Genomic DNA, 15,949 nt, shown 5'->3' with positions numbered 1-15,949 from the left:
ATTTATATCACGTCTATGAGACTGTATTTTATGTTAATGTGGTACATTAATGTACGTCTTTGCTGCTGAGCCGTGAGCTACCAAAATTTTTTTGTTGTATTTCTGATATAATGACAATAAAGTCTCTTATCTTATCTTACTGGGTCATGGTTGCTGGTTCTGGGGTCCTACTTAAAAAGGCACTTTGGGGCCTGCTAGTGTAGTGACTGTTTATGGCCAACAGGGGGCCGGCACGAAAATGCCTCTGATCTACAGAGATGCTCAGTAAATCTTCAATTTTTTTTCCCTGTCTAAACCACAATAAGGCTGCACCCCCGACTCCCCGCTATCATCATAAGAACGTGATTGGCTGGAATAAAAATGTTGGAGACCTGGGTGGATGGGGGAGGTCAGCTCGAAGCGGAACTGCAGCTGCCCGCTGACGTGGTCCGTTGGCAGTCTCCGGCTGAGGGTGTAGTTCACCACGCGGTCCCTGGGGGGGGGTGATGGATACAGACAGTCAGCCGTACACACATCTCTCTGACCTTCCCACACTCTCCCTACAGGGCATCCAAACGGTTTAAAAAACAGGGTAAGTGATTAACTGTGATTCTCAGCAGAGATAATTAACATTAACAGGCAAAATGCCACCTTGCAGAGCCTCAGACTGATTAATTACACCTTCTAATTGAAGCTGTGCATGGAGCTCAAACACAGGCCGATATTACAGCATCTAAGCTGATTAGAGCATGAATCCTGAGCCCCGGATCCCCCCCAATGCCTTGAGAGCCCTGTCCCCTGACCCTGCCCAATCGGATCGTCCCCTCCCCCTCTGGGTCAGGCTCTGCCCACTCCATATAACACATGAGCAACCCTAGCCCGCCCACCCCTACACAATGCACCCAGAGCTCCCTCCCGGCTCCAGGCTCCACCCACTCCCACCTAATGCACCCAGTGCACCCCCCCCCCCCCCCACCCCTGGCTCCGCCCACTCCCTCCCGATACACCCAGTCCTCCCCCTACCCCCCCGGCTCTGGCTCCGCCCACTCCCTCCCGATGCACCCAGTGCTCCCCCTACCCCCCCGGCTCTGGCTCCGCCCACTCCCACCCGATGGCGTGCTTCTCCAGCAGCCGCTGCACCGGCACTGACAGCTTGCCCAGGAAGCGCTTGATGATGGGCCGGCTCTTGGCGAACTTGTCCTTCACCTCGATCTCCAGAACGTCCGTAGGCAGGGACACGAAGCTGAAGCGCTGCCGGAGAGGGAGGAGCCAAATGGTCAGCTGACAATGTGGGGACTTTCTGATTCATTTGGTAAATCCCGGTAAGGGGGTAACAGTGTGAGGAAGTGGCCAGCGTGAGAGGCACGGCAGATAAGCTCTCTGCTGGCTGCTACATCCAGCCTACTCCAGCTGCTGTCCACGGTACTGAGACGGCAGACCTGTGGTTACTGCTGTCCAAGGTGCTTAAAGGTCCCCTGTCTGATCTAATGCCTGACCATGGCAGGATGGGCTTTTGGGAAAACAGGGCCGTGGGAATGATGTCACCATGAGACACATGTAAGGTTGAAGGTCTTCAACGCCTAAATAACATCTGTGAAATCTTTAAAGTGAGTAAACACAACTGACAAAACACCTCCAAATCCCCCATCCAGCAATATGGTATGGCCCAGAATAGCACAGCACGTCCCTCTGTCTACTCGTGGGAGGATCCACTAACTTGGGGGGGGGGGGGGGGGGTGTAGAGAGACAGGTATACCCGCTTGGAATATCCTCCTCCTGTCCTTGTTCTTCCTTTGCCCAATGAAATGCATGAGTGCACAAATAAGACCTGAGTTATTTGTGCTAAAGGACACATGGTAACAATGATGAGAGGTTTATTCGATCAATCATCACTCACTGTCACTTCATGCATAATCCATTTCATCTCCTCCATTGATACATTATTCCCTATAACTAGAAAAGCTGTTGAAAAATGTATAACATTTTCACTGACAGATCCTATAACTACATCTCAAAGGTAACACAACATTATTAATATATATATACCTTTCATATTTAAAATATTACAGGACAAATTTGGAGAAATGGCCAGGGATTCCAGTTTTAGTTTGTGCTGAATATGTAACACAGGACTGAAGAGATGGATGATAAAACAGATCATTGCAAATCAAATCAGACATCAGGCAGCAGCGCAGGGTCACTGTGAGAAATGCAGCCTCTGCTCCGAAAGGTCTCAAAATCCCCAGTCCGGCCCCTCACAGCTGCTGTGACCCTGTCCCTGGCAACGCCGGCCGCATAAATCCAACATTCGCTTGTAGAAACATCGGAGACACGGCGACTTGATAAGCATCATGACAAGGGCCTTCTCAGAGAATGATAAGGCACGGTGCAATCCTCCACGAGACGCACAGTGGGATTAAACACCCAGCATCCCCGTACAGACATGGGAAGAATTAAAATAAATACTCACTGTAAACTGATGTGATGAGATTTCTTTGCTTAAAACAAACTTTTACAGTCCTGTGATTGCATGTTGGCTGAAAACTGGTACTTGAAATAAAAGCATATTAAAATAAAATTAAATACATGCACTATATGGACAAAAGTACTGGGGCACCTGCAGTGTGTGAAATTCCCGTCAATATTCGGGGGGGGGGGTCCCTATCTCGCTATTGTTGCGCAATACAGATCTTGAGACCCCCTTAAAATTTTTCTTTTGAGGCTTTCAGGGGGTCTCATGGGTTAATCGGGGGTGTCGGACCCCGCCGGACCCCCCCCTCGTATTTCACACACTGGACACCTGCCCTACAGGAACCTTTTATGACATTCACTGCAAGCTCAGTCCAGCTGCAGCTATACCTGCCTGACTCCTCGACAGCCTTATGTTCGTAACGTGCTACATGCCTGGCTTGTAGGTCGCTTTGGACAAAAACCTCGGTTAAATTTGAAAAAATGTACACTGCCTTGGGTACTTTAATTATAAACACTTCTGTGGCTCCCCAGCGATTCTAATCTCTGGATCTTTTATGCTAAAAGTACAACAATGACGGGGTGGAGGCACATACATAGAAGACTATAGCCCATGTGCACCATGGAAACGGGCATTGGCATCCGAAACTGGCCAGGAGATTCACTTTATCCACACGCACTCAAACGCTGTTCACGGACAAACGTGATAAAATAGGCCCTTCAACAGACACTTCACATTCCACCTGCTTCTCCCCGGTGCCCGGAGGGAGAGACTTGTGTTAATCTCGACAAACAGAGACCCAGAAAAAGCTTCTCAATATTCCAGTCTCCCTGGACCATGAATATACACTGATGGAGTATGATGCTGGCGTGACCGTAATGAAATGGCTCCCTGGCTCTCCTGGCATTTTACAGTATATCCCTCTCAGTCTTCAGGAAGGAGTCAAAACCCTAACCCAAACTGTGCCACCCCTCATATTCTGAAGCAGGTCCTGAAGCATTCTCAAGCATCACCTCTACATAGTGCGACACAATGCAATATGCGTCTGTATCATATGCACATGCACCCATATCCTGCGCTTGTGTGTGTTGCTCATGTTTGCTTCATGCGCAGCACAAAACATGATGGTGCCTGTGATGGTACGTTGTACTGGTAGCAAATTGATAGTTCCACTTTGCCGGAGGCGCCCCCTGCCCCCATCCACCCCGTGTTTCAGCCCCTGAGATGGAGCCCAAGCTGAGTGTCCTCTCACCCAAGAATTCCTATGTACCTGGATTCCAGTACTTCAGTACTTGTCTTACCAACATGGCTGTGGAGCCAACGACTTGACATAAAGTACAGTAACAGTCTGTTCCCAGCACAGCAGTAAATGTACTGCACCCTCACGTGGACTGAGACTGATGAGATGGTCCTCCTGCCAGGCCAGGCGGGGGGTTGCAGTGACACCCAAACAAGTGACGGCTGAAGGATGCTCTAGGGAGCAGCTGAAAGACCCCCCCCCCCCCCAAAGCACGCCCGTCCAGCATACACGCCAAGGCAGACAGAACCTTTAACTGGACTATAAATCCCACACCACTGCAATGTGTGACAATTCCAGGAAATGCTCCTTACTGAATGAGGAAAAGGAATTATGGGAAATGTAGAAGCTAACGTGCCGGCGGGCAGGACAGACTGCCTTACATCATGCCTGGAGGGTTTCAGAGGGACAGCAGTCGCTGGCCGGCCCGGGCCGGAACCCAGGAGGACCGCAGACAAACCTCACCCTCTGCCCTTCTAAGCCCTAAAAACGCCCATTTTTAACCACCATTCATACATTTATTTTCCATTAAAAGATATTTTTCTTCTCTTCACTGCTATATTTTATCTATTTAAATGTCTGCTTCAGCTTTCTCCATAACCCGCAGCTATTTTGAGTTCAGCACCATTACATGGATTAAAATTAAAATATTCATGTTGATCTCTCGTTAAAAGTGCTCTTACTCTAATGGCTGCTGTCCATCACTTACCTGCGTTATTCCCAATAACAGCGACCATGAAGCAGATCCATTATCCAGCCTGAGTTGCACTTCCTATCTCCACTCCGTTTCCTCATGCATATGTTTTATTTACTTAGTAGACACTTTCATCCATGAATTGGCCAAGAAAATAACACACAACATGACAAGAAATTCAGTGGCAGGCCAACTGGGAAATGAAAAATGGCCACAAAGGTGGGCACAGCTGTGGGGGTGGGGGGGGGGGGTAGAGTTTAGCGGGACCTCCCCCCAGAAGGAACCCCGCCCCAAGAGAAGTCAGCTGAGGGATCAAACCAGCCTTCTGCAGGTGAGAGAGAGTAGAGAATGTGTTCCTACACCAGAGGCACTCTGGCGCCCTCTACTGATGAATATTTCATAGGTGTCCTGGCAGCAGGAAGGTCAATGTGAAACGGCACGCGCTCCATTAAGTATGTTTCTGTTTCCCGTATGAAATGTATGGATGTGAAAAGCTGAACGGTGTGGGGTGTGGGGCGGGGGAAGCTGCAAATGTTATGCAGAAACTCAAGCGGAACAGAACCCCGGAAAAACTCAACATTTCTAACACGTTTGATGGAACATCCATCAGTTGTGCTGTGAGACAGGAAGGCAGTTTTAAGCAGCAGGATGTGATGTCATAGTACTGCCTAGAGCAGGGGTCACCAACATGGTGCCCGCGGGCACCAGGACGCCCCCAAGGACCACATGAGTCGCCCGCGTTCTAATAATAGCACAACTCACGAGTGACCAGCATCTAAAATTTAATTTTATCCAGTTGCTATTCTTCTTTAATCATGTTTGCATTTATATACATTTGAAAATGACAATATCAATATAAAAAAAAGCATTTTAAACATGTTTATTATACAGAGCAAATTTGTTATTTAAGAAGAGTGTATCAAACTGGTAACCCTTCGTATGGCTCAGCAGCCGTGAAGTAGCTCTCAGTTTCAGAAAGGTTGGTGACCCCTGGCCTCGGCATAACCGGCACAAACAAACTGTTGCTGATCTCTCGTAGCTGCCAGATGTCTAGGTGCCCCAAGTGTGAGAGAGAGAAACATCCAGAACATGAGGGGGAGGGCGTTTTGCAACTGGAAAACTGAGAAAAGAGCTGCTTTCACTCGTGTGAAATACTGACTTTTAGTTTGGATTTCATCTGCTTTCAAGTCCTGGTACTATTGGGGGTTACTTGGCCAAAGTAAATATTGGGGCGTATACGTCCCTCCCAGAATTCCACCCGCAGGAAACGGGAGGGACGAATACCCCCCAATATTTAATTTGGCTTCATTTGTTTCCTCCAAAGATATACCTCTGCATTTGAATTTATTAAGTTGTGTCCCGACCCCCAATATAATCACTCTCCTTGCCCTGGCATCCATATGTACTCCTAAACACTTATCCTGGTCAATGGAATTCCACTAAAATTAATGCTCAATAGCTGTAGAAAACCTCATCATCATCACAACCATTAAAGCCTGGACCATTCAAATATTTCCTATGAATTATAATTACTACTAATATTATGATTCTTGAGAATAAGCCTACTGTTGTTTATATTGATATATGTTATTCATTCAGTTTTATGGCTTACAAACTAAGGCCATAGATCCGATGACGTTTGCTCTTTGCTTGAGGCCAGGTGCTGGGGCCGACTCCAATGATCCTGGGCTGACAATCAAAGGGCGTGTCCACTCTGAGCACCGCCCTGGGGGGCCTCATAGCTCTCTGCACAACCCCGATGGAGGGACCCTGGAGGCGGTGCCAGGATGGTACTCCCTACGACTCTGCGTCACTGTGCCATTACCTGGAGGCGGTTGCCGTGGAGACAGAACTCCCTTCACAACTCCTGCAGCCTGTCTTACTAACTCTGCCTGAGGTCAAAACATTACACTGTAAATGTTTTAAATAGGATTTATTCCAAGAAGCTTGAAATTGCTCACTATTTTACCAGGGCTCATATTATAAAGCCAGAACAGATTAAGACAGGTTAAGACACAACACATCTATCTGTGGGATTCAAACCCACAACCCACTGTCACCCTGTGAGGATACCACCAGGGATAGAAATAAATACTTGCAATTCCTTTCCTTCCTTGGGACATCAACACCATGTCATGAGGAGGTTTACATGACAGAACCCAGGACAGGCTGATTGTGGGGGAGGCAGACAGGCATCGCTTCAGAGTCATCCGTTACATTGTGCACTCCAATGTGTCTCATCCGGTACATGTGTCTCATCCGGTACATTGTGCACTCCAAAGTGTCTCATCCGGTACATTGTGCACTCCAATGTGTCTCATCCGGTACATTGTGCACTCCAATGTGTCTCATCCGGTACATTGTGCACTCCAATGTGTCTCGTTGAAATGCTTCTAGGGTGAATGGACAGTATGAAGAGCCAAAGTGACCTGAGATGGAAGGCAGTAAATGCAGGGCCGGGGGGGGGGCGGGGGTTATCTTATTGAAGTCCTGAGTAATGGAAGCTAGCCAGTTCCCCAGCAAAGGAGGGGGGAGGGGGGATGACAGGAAATAAACCCTCTCTCCATCCACCTCTTCAGGAATAAATTTTGTGATGGGTCTGGCAATCCTGCCGACAGTTCCCCTTGGTAGATTTTGCCCATCAGGGGTGGGGGTGGGGGGGGGTCTTCCTCCATAGATTTCACCGACCAGAGGACTGAAGCAAATTTCGAGGGGGGGTTCAAACATGTCATTTTACTACCTCACTAAGCCCCTGATAGGTAATTTAAAAAAATCTCAGGGAGGGTGTAGGAGTTCAAACCCATTATTTTACTATGTGGCTACGCGACTGTACCCCTTGCCTTCCAGGTGCCCGGAATATTCTTTTGGAAAAACCGGAAGACAAGGAGGAACCATGCAAATACACCAGGATCTGCTTTCTCATATGATGACAAAAACGGGCATGTCCCCAGAAAGTCCCCAGAAAGTCCCCAGAAAGGCTGCCTTAATGGCTGTTATTTATATTACTCATGTCTCTGATCCTTTCTCACTGCCAGTGTAGCCACTGCAAATAATATTTTTACACCAATGAAACTACCTATTTCACCAATGAAAAAACCTGCAGATTACTATTAACTAACAACTAATTCTTCAATCCATGCACCCACCAACTACTTATTCAGTAAAAGGCATAAGGTCATTTCTTTAGCTGGGTATTAATTACAGTATTTATACTGTAGCTTGCTCAATGGTACTTTGGCACAATTCCATATCCTTAACCGGCACAAAGTCTGTATCACATTCTGACGCTGCTTACAGAAAGCTCTATTTTTTGGCGATTAGTCCTCCATCTTTGTTTTCAGAAGTAGAGGAAGGACACTGTCATTCAGATGACAGTCATGTCCTTCTAACAGTCAGTCTGTCCTCTGTCTGAAGCCGATAGGGCTTACGGCCGGTATTGCTTTCCTTCAGGACGGCTGGAATGTGACTAACACTATCCACACAGCCGGGCCCAGGTGTGCAGCCTGGCATCCATACTGGCATCACAGGCCTTGGCATTGCATCAATGAGCCACCCCCCCCCTCCCCCCCACCCCCGTTCCCCAAAGAAGGAGCGATGAGGCATGGAGGAAAGGGCAGACGCTCCAGAGTCAGTCGCCTCTGTCTCGCTGTCATCTCCTCGTTAAACTGCGGGTACCGTCGGGGCACCGGAGATAAATCCAAATGACCGCCTGCTTTGAGGGATTATTACGAGGTGCGATCCTGAGGATAACAGCCAGTAACGACAAAGAGGAGACAGAGGAATCCATCAATTCAGGCACTGAACACGGGACACTTTGTTTCTGCACGCCAATAGACTATTCTCTCACCAACCGGAACAAAGTTAAAAATGAATTCCGATCATATAAGAATCCATTGAAAAACTAATAAAAGCTGGTCCCTATATAGCTGTGTCCTGTTACAAAATAAAGCTACTTAGAATTGCAAGGTAATGCTACACTTCAATTCTAGCCTAACAGAATGCACCTATTTAACATAAACCATAAACATATATAAAAAAATATGTATAGGCATGCATAGGACAGAGTGTAACAATGCTGGAGTAATAGAGGGTGACCTTTGACCTCAGTCCCCCTGAGCTATTTATGAACCTGTGTGCTATAAATGAGGCTGAATTTATTTTACCTTTATGGAACGCTGACTACCTTGTGGGTTTTCTGTCCTGATCCCTCACTCCAGAGGCCCTAATTCTTATGCTGCACCAAATTCCTTATAAAGCTTTAGGCTTTCTCCTTTTATGTGAGACGCCTCGCCGTCAAATACAGATGTACGCGCCAGGCCACTCTCACCATCCAAACACCGGCTGTTCACTATTTTGCAGCGTTTTTGGAAAGTTAATTATTTACGTTCCACACATCCTGGCTTTAGGTCCAGCTGTAAACAACATGAATGTATTATCATCTGTTGCTATGTGATAATGAAGCGGAAGCCACAGCAGCATAATTCTGAGATGTCCCTGTGTGTGGCATTTTGGTGGTGGTGGTGGGGGGGGGGGTCTGTTTTTCTGGTCGTAAACAACGCACGTGTCATTCTGCGTGTGGTGAAACCATTCGCCCCGAGATTAGGCGGCCCCCTTCTCAATGACAGGTGGCGACGCATCTACTTTTAGTCTTCACAGGAAAAACAACTCTGCCTCCCACGGCAAGCTCAAACTTCTCGGATTCTTCGCTCGCTCTCTGCCCTCGGAGACACCCCCGGGCAATCAGCTCGATGCGAGAACTTCAGCTACCCAACGTGGCATCTTAAGTACCTCGTGTTTGCCGTATGTTTTAAAGTCACCTCTGCGAGATGGTGTCTGGATATGAAAGCTCTACCAAGGGCTTGCACACAATCCAAATCCCAAACTGCATTCCTCGAATGGCAGGTACGATATTTGCACCCCCCAGGCCGCATCATAAATGCAAAACCTCCCATGTGAACAAGCTGGACTTGATTCACCACATTCACCTTCATAAAGACCTTCCTCCTACCACCTTTCCAATGGCCTGCCATCCGTGACTCTGCCGGGAGACCGATGACGCCATCATCCCAGCCTTTTGTCTGCAGACCCCTCCATGCAGCGAGAAGAAAACATCCTGGCTTGCTATGCAAAACCCAGGCACGCTAAAAACTCACGCAACTGTAACGGATATCCATTACTGTGAGTATCACTAGAATGGAGGTCAAGGTAGCATCATATGTCTTAAGTCTACATACAAAGAAACAGAAAGCAATCTTAGGGCTGTAGCAGAAGCAAGAGCAGAACTTGTTGTCTTAACCTTGGTAGCCGAGCTAGTAGTTTTTATGCTGATAGAAACACACCCACTATTACACACTATTTACAACCTCAACTCTGAACTTCTGAGGCTACTCTGCTAGCCACTGAGCCACCATAACAAAGATGATAACAACAATAATTTTACATGCAGGCTTTACAATATGGTACCAATATATAAATTATTAATGTGATATCTAATAACTGATATGTTTAGCATTCAGCTCGGGATTAATACTATAATCCTTTTCAAAACCGACTAAGATGTAAGCTCCCGCATTAATGGACCTGATGTGGGAAATCTGCTGCATACTCCGACTATCTTCGGTTAGCACTCTGCTTACTGAAATCTCAAAGCACTTAGTTCCTAAAGTGTGCATCAAATAGGCCGACACCGACTGAGGGAGGTGGGTGGGGCCACCTGGAGAAGACCCGCCCCTGTATTGATGAGCCAATCACAGACTAGCCACCCGTGACCCAGGCTTCATTCACTGTTTGATTTCCATTTTGTTATCGGCATAAACCTGCTGGGGGTCGAAGAATGGTCGACAGAGTGCGATTTTTCTTTTCTCGTGGATGCCGCACGGCGGCGGGCTCAGTGCCGACCCCATCCGTCACGCATGGAGGCAGCACGCCAGTCTGGAAAACTCCCTGGGATGCGGATTTCATTCAGTGCTCTCTGCTCCCCTGGAAAGGTGTGGGCGTCTCGGCTGATTAAATTTCACTGCAGTGCAGCACAGAAACACTTTGATACAAACGCGGGAGGAACCGGCGAGACCTACAGATGGTTTTACGCGCACGGACAACAGAGACGAGATGATTAAGCAGCAGCTGTGTAATTATTATGCACCGGAACTGTGTATGTGATGCAGGCGACATTCCGATGCAGTGCCAGAGATTAAGCAAAGCACGAATAGCCACAGACAAGTGAACACCCACCTCCCGTTGCCACACGGGGTTGATGGTGTTGCAGGCCACGCCCGACCTCTTCTCCTGGCCGTGATGGGGCAGGGAGGGGAAGATGCTGTGCTTGCCCGGCTGCACAGAGATCTTCAGGTATGGGTCGGGGTTGAAGAACATGCCCTTCTTCAGCCCGACTGCCTGGAGATCTGGACGGGGGACAGAGAGCAGAAGGTCTCAGCATGACCTGATGGTGCATTAGGAGGCAGGGCAGGGCGGGGGAACGCAGACACTGAAAAGACGAGCCATTACATCGTTCTCTAAACTGTTACACTCCACAAATACGAGAGCCATTCCCCCAGCTGAGTACGTTGCCACCCTCCCCAGAAGGAAAAACCAGAAACTGAACTGACAGGGATGTTTTTTTTTACCAAAACAGTGATACTCAACCATAAATACGCAAAAATTGTAAATAAAAAACAGAAACCTGGAAGTAGTACTGTAAGTTAACCGAGGACACATCCATCGTAGTAAATCACAATACAAGTAATATACGAGAACAAGGCTTGGGTGGTATCAAATTTTTCACTCAATCACACCGCCCAAAAATTACACCACGGAAAATGAAACTCTGACGGTATATTCAAAAGCGATGCTATCGTGATATTTAGAAATCTTGCCGATAAAATTTTCTGAAAAGAAAATACCACGATATGCCGTATTACTGTGGTACCTCACAAGCCTCACCCTAACATCTGGAGATGATCTGTAAAAAGGAAATAAAAAATGGGGCTTACATCAAGACCAGAGAAACACTGCTAAGCAGTGGGACAGAAGGGAAAGACAAGTAAGGGTAACTAAGCCATCCTAGGACATAATAAAAAGCAGTCAGATGTCATGCCGCAGTGCAGTGGTGTACAATACAGGCTTCCTGCACCAAAGGACATGACATGTAGCATGAACAGAGAGCTCCGCCACATGTGGCGTTTTGACATGTACTACGACCTCTCTTATAAAAGGCTGCCCCCCCCCCCCACCCCCCCAGGCATGTAAGAGGCTCACACTCCTCTGCTCTCGTGCCACATGGGCTGAGGGGAGGGTGGATGCTGGAATAGGGGGAAGCAGATCCAATTTCCATGATTATTTACAAAGTATAGGGTCACATTGGGCCTGGAGCCTATCCCAGGAAGCAAAGGACACAAGATCGGGTATCTCACACATAAACTCCTGGCAATTTACACAATTTTTTTACACATTTTATTTATTTAGCAAACGCTTTTATCCAAACGTCATACGTTTTGAGAATGCAGGGTCAGATAATCCCTGGAGTAATTTGGGGTTAGGGTCTTGCTCAGGGTCAACGGTGACATCACTCTGGGATTTGAACTAATAACCACCCCCCATAGTGAAGGGTGAGAAACAGCGGCTGTTCACAGCCCCACAGCAGTGAAAGTGCTACCCAATGAGCCACCGAGGAGCCTTTCCCAAATAAGCAGACCTAGGAAGCCACGAAGAAAGGAGCCCAGCATCTCTGGCATGTCTATTGAAGCTCGGAATTCTAGCAGCTATGGGCCATGGTCTCTGTCTGATGGCACCGAAGCCCGCTCAGAAACGCCCCGGCACGCAGGATCCTGAGCACGCCGGGCAGTCCATCAAACAGCCGAGCAGAGACAGAGTCACTTTCAGCACCGTTTAAAGATTCATGTGAAGGAATACCTTACACTACATTTTGTTTGCAGATAAATGTAAAATTCAGAGAGGCTGCCTTTCATCATAATTCATAATAAGACTTTTTTTCTTGTTTTTGAATTATAAATGAACTGGGAGAGTATTTAACATTAATCACCTGCAGATAAACTTCAGTCTAGATAACATTGGGTTTTTCATCTACTTCCAGGCCTAAGTGCTGTAATAAACTTGTTTTTTTGGCAAATGCTGCACTTCAAAGCACAGAAATCGTGTTCTGGGTTATGATTCCTTCTGTGATATGACACCTTCACATCGTCCAGACCGTGTAACTGATGGTGGGACAGGGAACAGATCAAAAGTTTTCAGGGGGACATATAAATCACTAAGCTGACCACAAATTTTTTTTTATGAAGATGAAGTTGTGAGCAGATTGGGAGAATGGAGCATGGACTTGATTGGTTGATGGTGGTGGTCATGGAGATGATTGGTTGAGGGTGGTTGGTTATGGAGCTGATTGGTGAAGAGGAACCAAAGAAGCTGATTGGTAAATTGTTGCTTACAGGCTGGCATAACAATTGATGATAGGAAAGATGCATCCTCTTAGATTCCCAGGAACTCATCAACTAAAAGAGATGGCAAGGGATTGGTAGGTGAACGCTAGATGGTGAAATCAGGAAAGAAGACACAGGAGTGCTTGTTCGAGAACCTTTGTATGCAGGCTAGGAAGGCCAGACACCCTAAGGCTTGTAAATTCACCACACTGAGACAAGCAACCTTGACTAATCACGAGAAATGGCAGACACATCGCCTGCGGTACAGCCACTCTCCCCTTGTCGCCTTTCCAGTTTCCCTCATTAAATTGCAAACAGAGGTAGCTGAGAGGAAAAAATGATTCAGTTATGCTGCATTTTCAAGGTGGCAACACCATATTGGAATGAGTGTCCCTTCTCTCTGTAAACGCTGGTTGGCAGCCATAAGTGACTATGAACAGGGGTGAACAGGTTTTATGGTGTGGGGCATAAGAGGGGCCAGAATTCATACAGAGGAGCCAACATTATCAATAGCCAATGATATGTTTTGAATCACTGAATGACAGGGGAGGCAGCCAATCAGGTTCCAACTGGGATCAATGCCCTTGTGGCCACACCTCTGTTTATACCCCTGACTATGAATTTGAGAGGCTTTTCCCTTTGCTATAATGATAGTCAAGTGAGAAATGCACAGTATGAGGTTTTAGCAAATGTTTATAACTGAGAAGAGCATCTGAGTGTCCATCAATCCCGTGAGCGTGCGACGAAAATAAGTTGCTCTTTTGACGCAGTATGTGGAAACACCAAGCTTCCATCTGTGGCTGGGGGCGTGAAGTTTGCCAGAGTGCCCCCCCCCCCCCAGGGAGAATACCATGGTAACGATACGACACTGCCTTAGAAACAGAGCACAACAAAAAGCACAACTTAAACCCAAGAAGCAGAGAAAAGCCTGCAGCCGCATTCAATGTTGATGTGACACCGATTAAATCTCCACATCACCTATTGCCATCCTAATGCTTTTCAGATGCCTTTCTGAAGCCATTAGCGTCCATTTCATACGCCTCCAGCAACAGATAACGCTGTATGGGTTTAACCATTCCCTTAAATTAATAGCTGTAAACTTAGTAGGAAACATTTTCATGGCATAATCTTAAAGTCAAAAATTATTTTTATATAGGTCTCTCATCACTGATTCACCGATGCAAACTGGGAGCTACAAAAAAACAAAATAGATAGTTCCAGAACGATGGATGATGAAATAAACTGCATAACAAATAAAAATGGGCAGATCTTGCTTTTTTTGCCTTGAAAAGACCAAAGTAAATCATCACTGCTCATTCCTTTTCATCTCCTTGACCTACATCGTCTCAGAAACGTAGCATACGCACAGAAACTATACAAACAGCAGTAAGCACAGGGCAACCATAGACACAGAACAGCCTGTAAGGCAACGGTCTCAAAATATCAGCCTTGGGCTTGGTCCGGCCCATGACCTGTTTTGTAATCATTAAAAAAATCCTGCCTGGCAATCAATCGTTTTCCTGAGAAAAAAAATAAAAATCATTCGGCTATTTTATAGTAATTTGCAATTTGCAAATACGATGAGACTCCCAGGTGACTAATTGTACAATCCCCCAGGGCTGGACTGGCCATCTGGCATACCGGGCAATTTCCTGGTGGGCTGATGTGAGGGCGGTCAAAATTCCAACCCCCCCCCACCCCCTATCAGTTGGCGAAATATATCGCTCGGCAAAAGTAATCATGCAAGAACCCTAACTGCTTAGCCAGATTTACCATGGGGCTGCAGAGGACCCCAAAGTCCAGCCCTGGCACCCCCCCTTTACCGACCTCAGCACTGCCCCCCTGGTTTCAATGGCTAGAAAATCCCCTAACGCAGGAGAGGACAATTTATTGGGATAACCTTTAACTCAGCTGTTCAAACCCAGGTGTGAGGACTCTTCAGCCAATCAGTCCTCTAATTAGAAATCCAATAAGGGAGTTACAGAAAAAACCTGAATAAGACTGCCCACCCCTGCCCTAGGGCTTGCCCCCCCCCCAGTTACTTAAGTTCCACACCTCTGCTCTGAGGAATAGCTTTGTAGCGGCACAACCTGGAACCTCACGGAGGCCCTTGATGGACACCCCGACGGAAGTGTGAAGAATCAGGCGGGATGGGTGCTCACCTGACAGGGAGAAGCTGATGAGTCTGCGGCTGCCGCGGTTGGACGGGACGTCCCCACTGGTGACAGGCTTCAGCACCTGCGTGGGCCGTAAAGGGCATGATGAGGCAGGAGGGGAGAGAGAGACTAAAGGAGACACTGACGGACCAATCAGCCGCATCCACTCTGCTCCGCCCCCCACATCCTGTGACAGGCTACTTATGAAACCCATTATCTTCGTCAAACGCTGCACCTTGGGGCCTTGGCTAACGGCCCGATCCATGGGGCTCATTATCGATAGGTTGTCCAGGAATGGGCTAAGAGGGCGAGGTCTTCCCAGAGGATGGATACCGTTTCTGATCCATCGTGAGCAGGCTGACCTGGAAAACGTTCAGTTTGTACGCCACCCAGTTCTGTAGTCTGACCCCAAAGGAAGGGCAGCACAACTAAACTATGTTGCAGCTCCACCTTTGCCTTCTCTTCTGAATGTTCAACACAGATATTCCTGCAGGGGATTCTGCATCCAAGAGGGAGTGGGTGACTGAGCCAGGCCTGGCCCAAGGCATAAGCGAACTATGAGGCTGCTAAGGGCCCAGCAGCCACTAGGGGGCACCCCATCTGGTCACCCTGTCAGAATGGGAAGGAAGATGACAAATGATAAGTAGGTTATTCAAATTTTGATTAGGGCCCCAAAAAGGGCGGGGTTGGCCCTGGACAGAACACTCTCAATTCAGCACTCTCACTGCATCCCTGTACCTTTAAGACCTGGTGGGTGGGCAAACTGAACTATCTCCACTTTTGAAACAACTTCCTGATTAAATGCAGGGGCCAAAACACAGTGTATCCAAAGGACCCAGCACACGTGCATACTGTGCGTAATGTTCCTGCAAACCGCAGAGATACAAATGCTTCTGTGATTTCCTTTGACAACATTAATTT

The 15,949-nt window shown here is 47.4% G+C and overlaps 1 protein-coding gene across 3 annotated transcripts in view; it reads right to left on the bottom strand.

Moving 5' to 3' along the window:
• LOC111854418 (E3 ubiquitin-protein ligase HECW1) overlaps positions 1-15,949 on the bottom strand; it is an 82,441-nt gene that overhangs the window by 36,096 nt on the left and 30,396 nt on the right. For all 3 annotated transcript variants that reach the window (XM_072699832.1, XM_023832341.2, XM_023832342.2), the window contains exons 7-10: positions 15,035-15,110; positions 10,672-10,841; positions 1,088-1,230; positions 372-472 (exon numbers count right to left, since the gene is read on the bottom strand). In XM_072699832.1, coding sequence (XP_072555933.1) covers positions 372-472; positions 1,088-1,230; positions 10,672-10,841; positions 15,035-15,110 — 490 coding nt within the window. The remainder of the gene's footprint in view (positions 1-371; positions 473-1,087; positions 1,231-10,671; positions 10,842-15,034; positions 15,111-15,949) is intronic.

The sequence above is a fragment of the Paramormyrops kingsleyae genome, chromosome 15, assembly GCF_048594095.1.
Source record: "Paramormyrops kingsleyae isolate MSU_618 chromosome 15, PKINGS_0.4, whole genome shotgun sequence".
Classification (NCBI taxonomy): domain Eukaryota; kingdom Metazoa; phylum Chordata; class Actinopteri; order Osteoglossiformes; family Mormyridae; genus Paramormyrops; species Paramormyrops kingsleyae.
The sequence above is the reverse complement of the archived record's forward strand: the minus strand, read 5'-3'. Positions and strand labels throughout refer to the sequence as shown.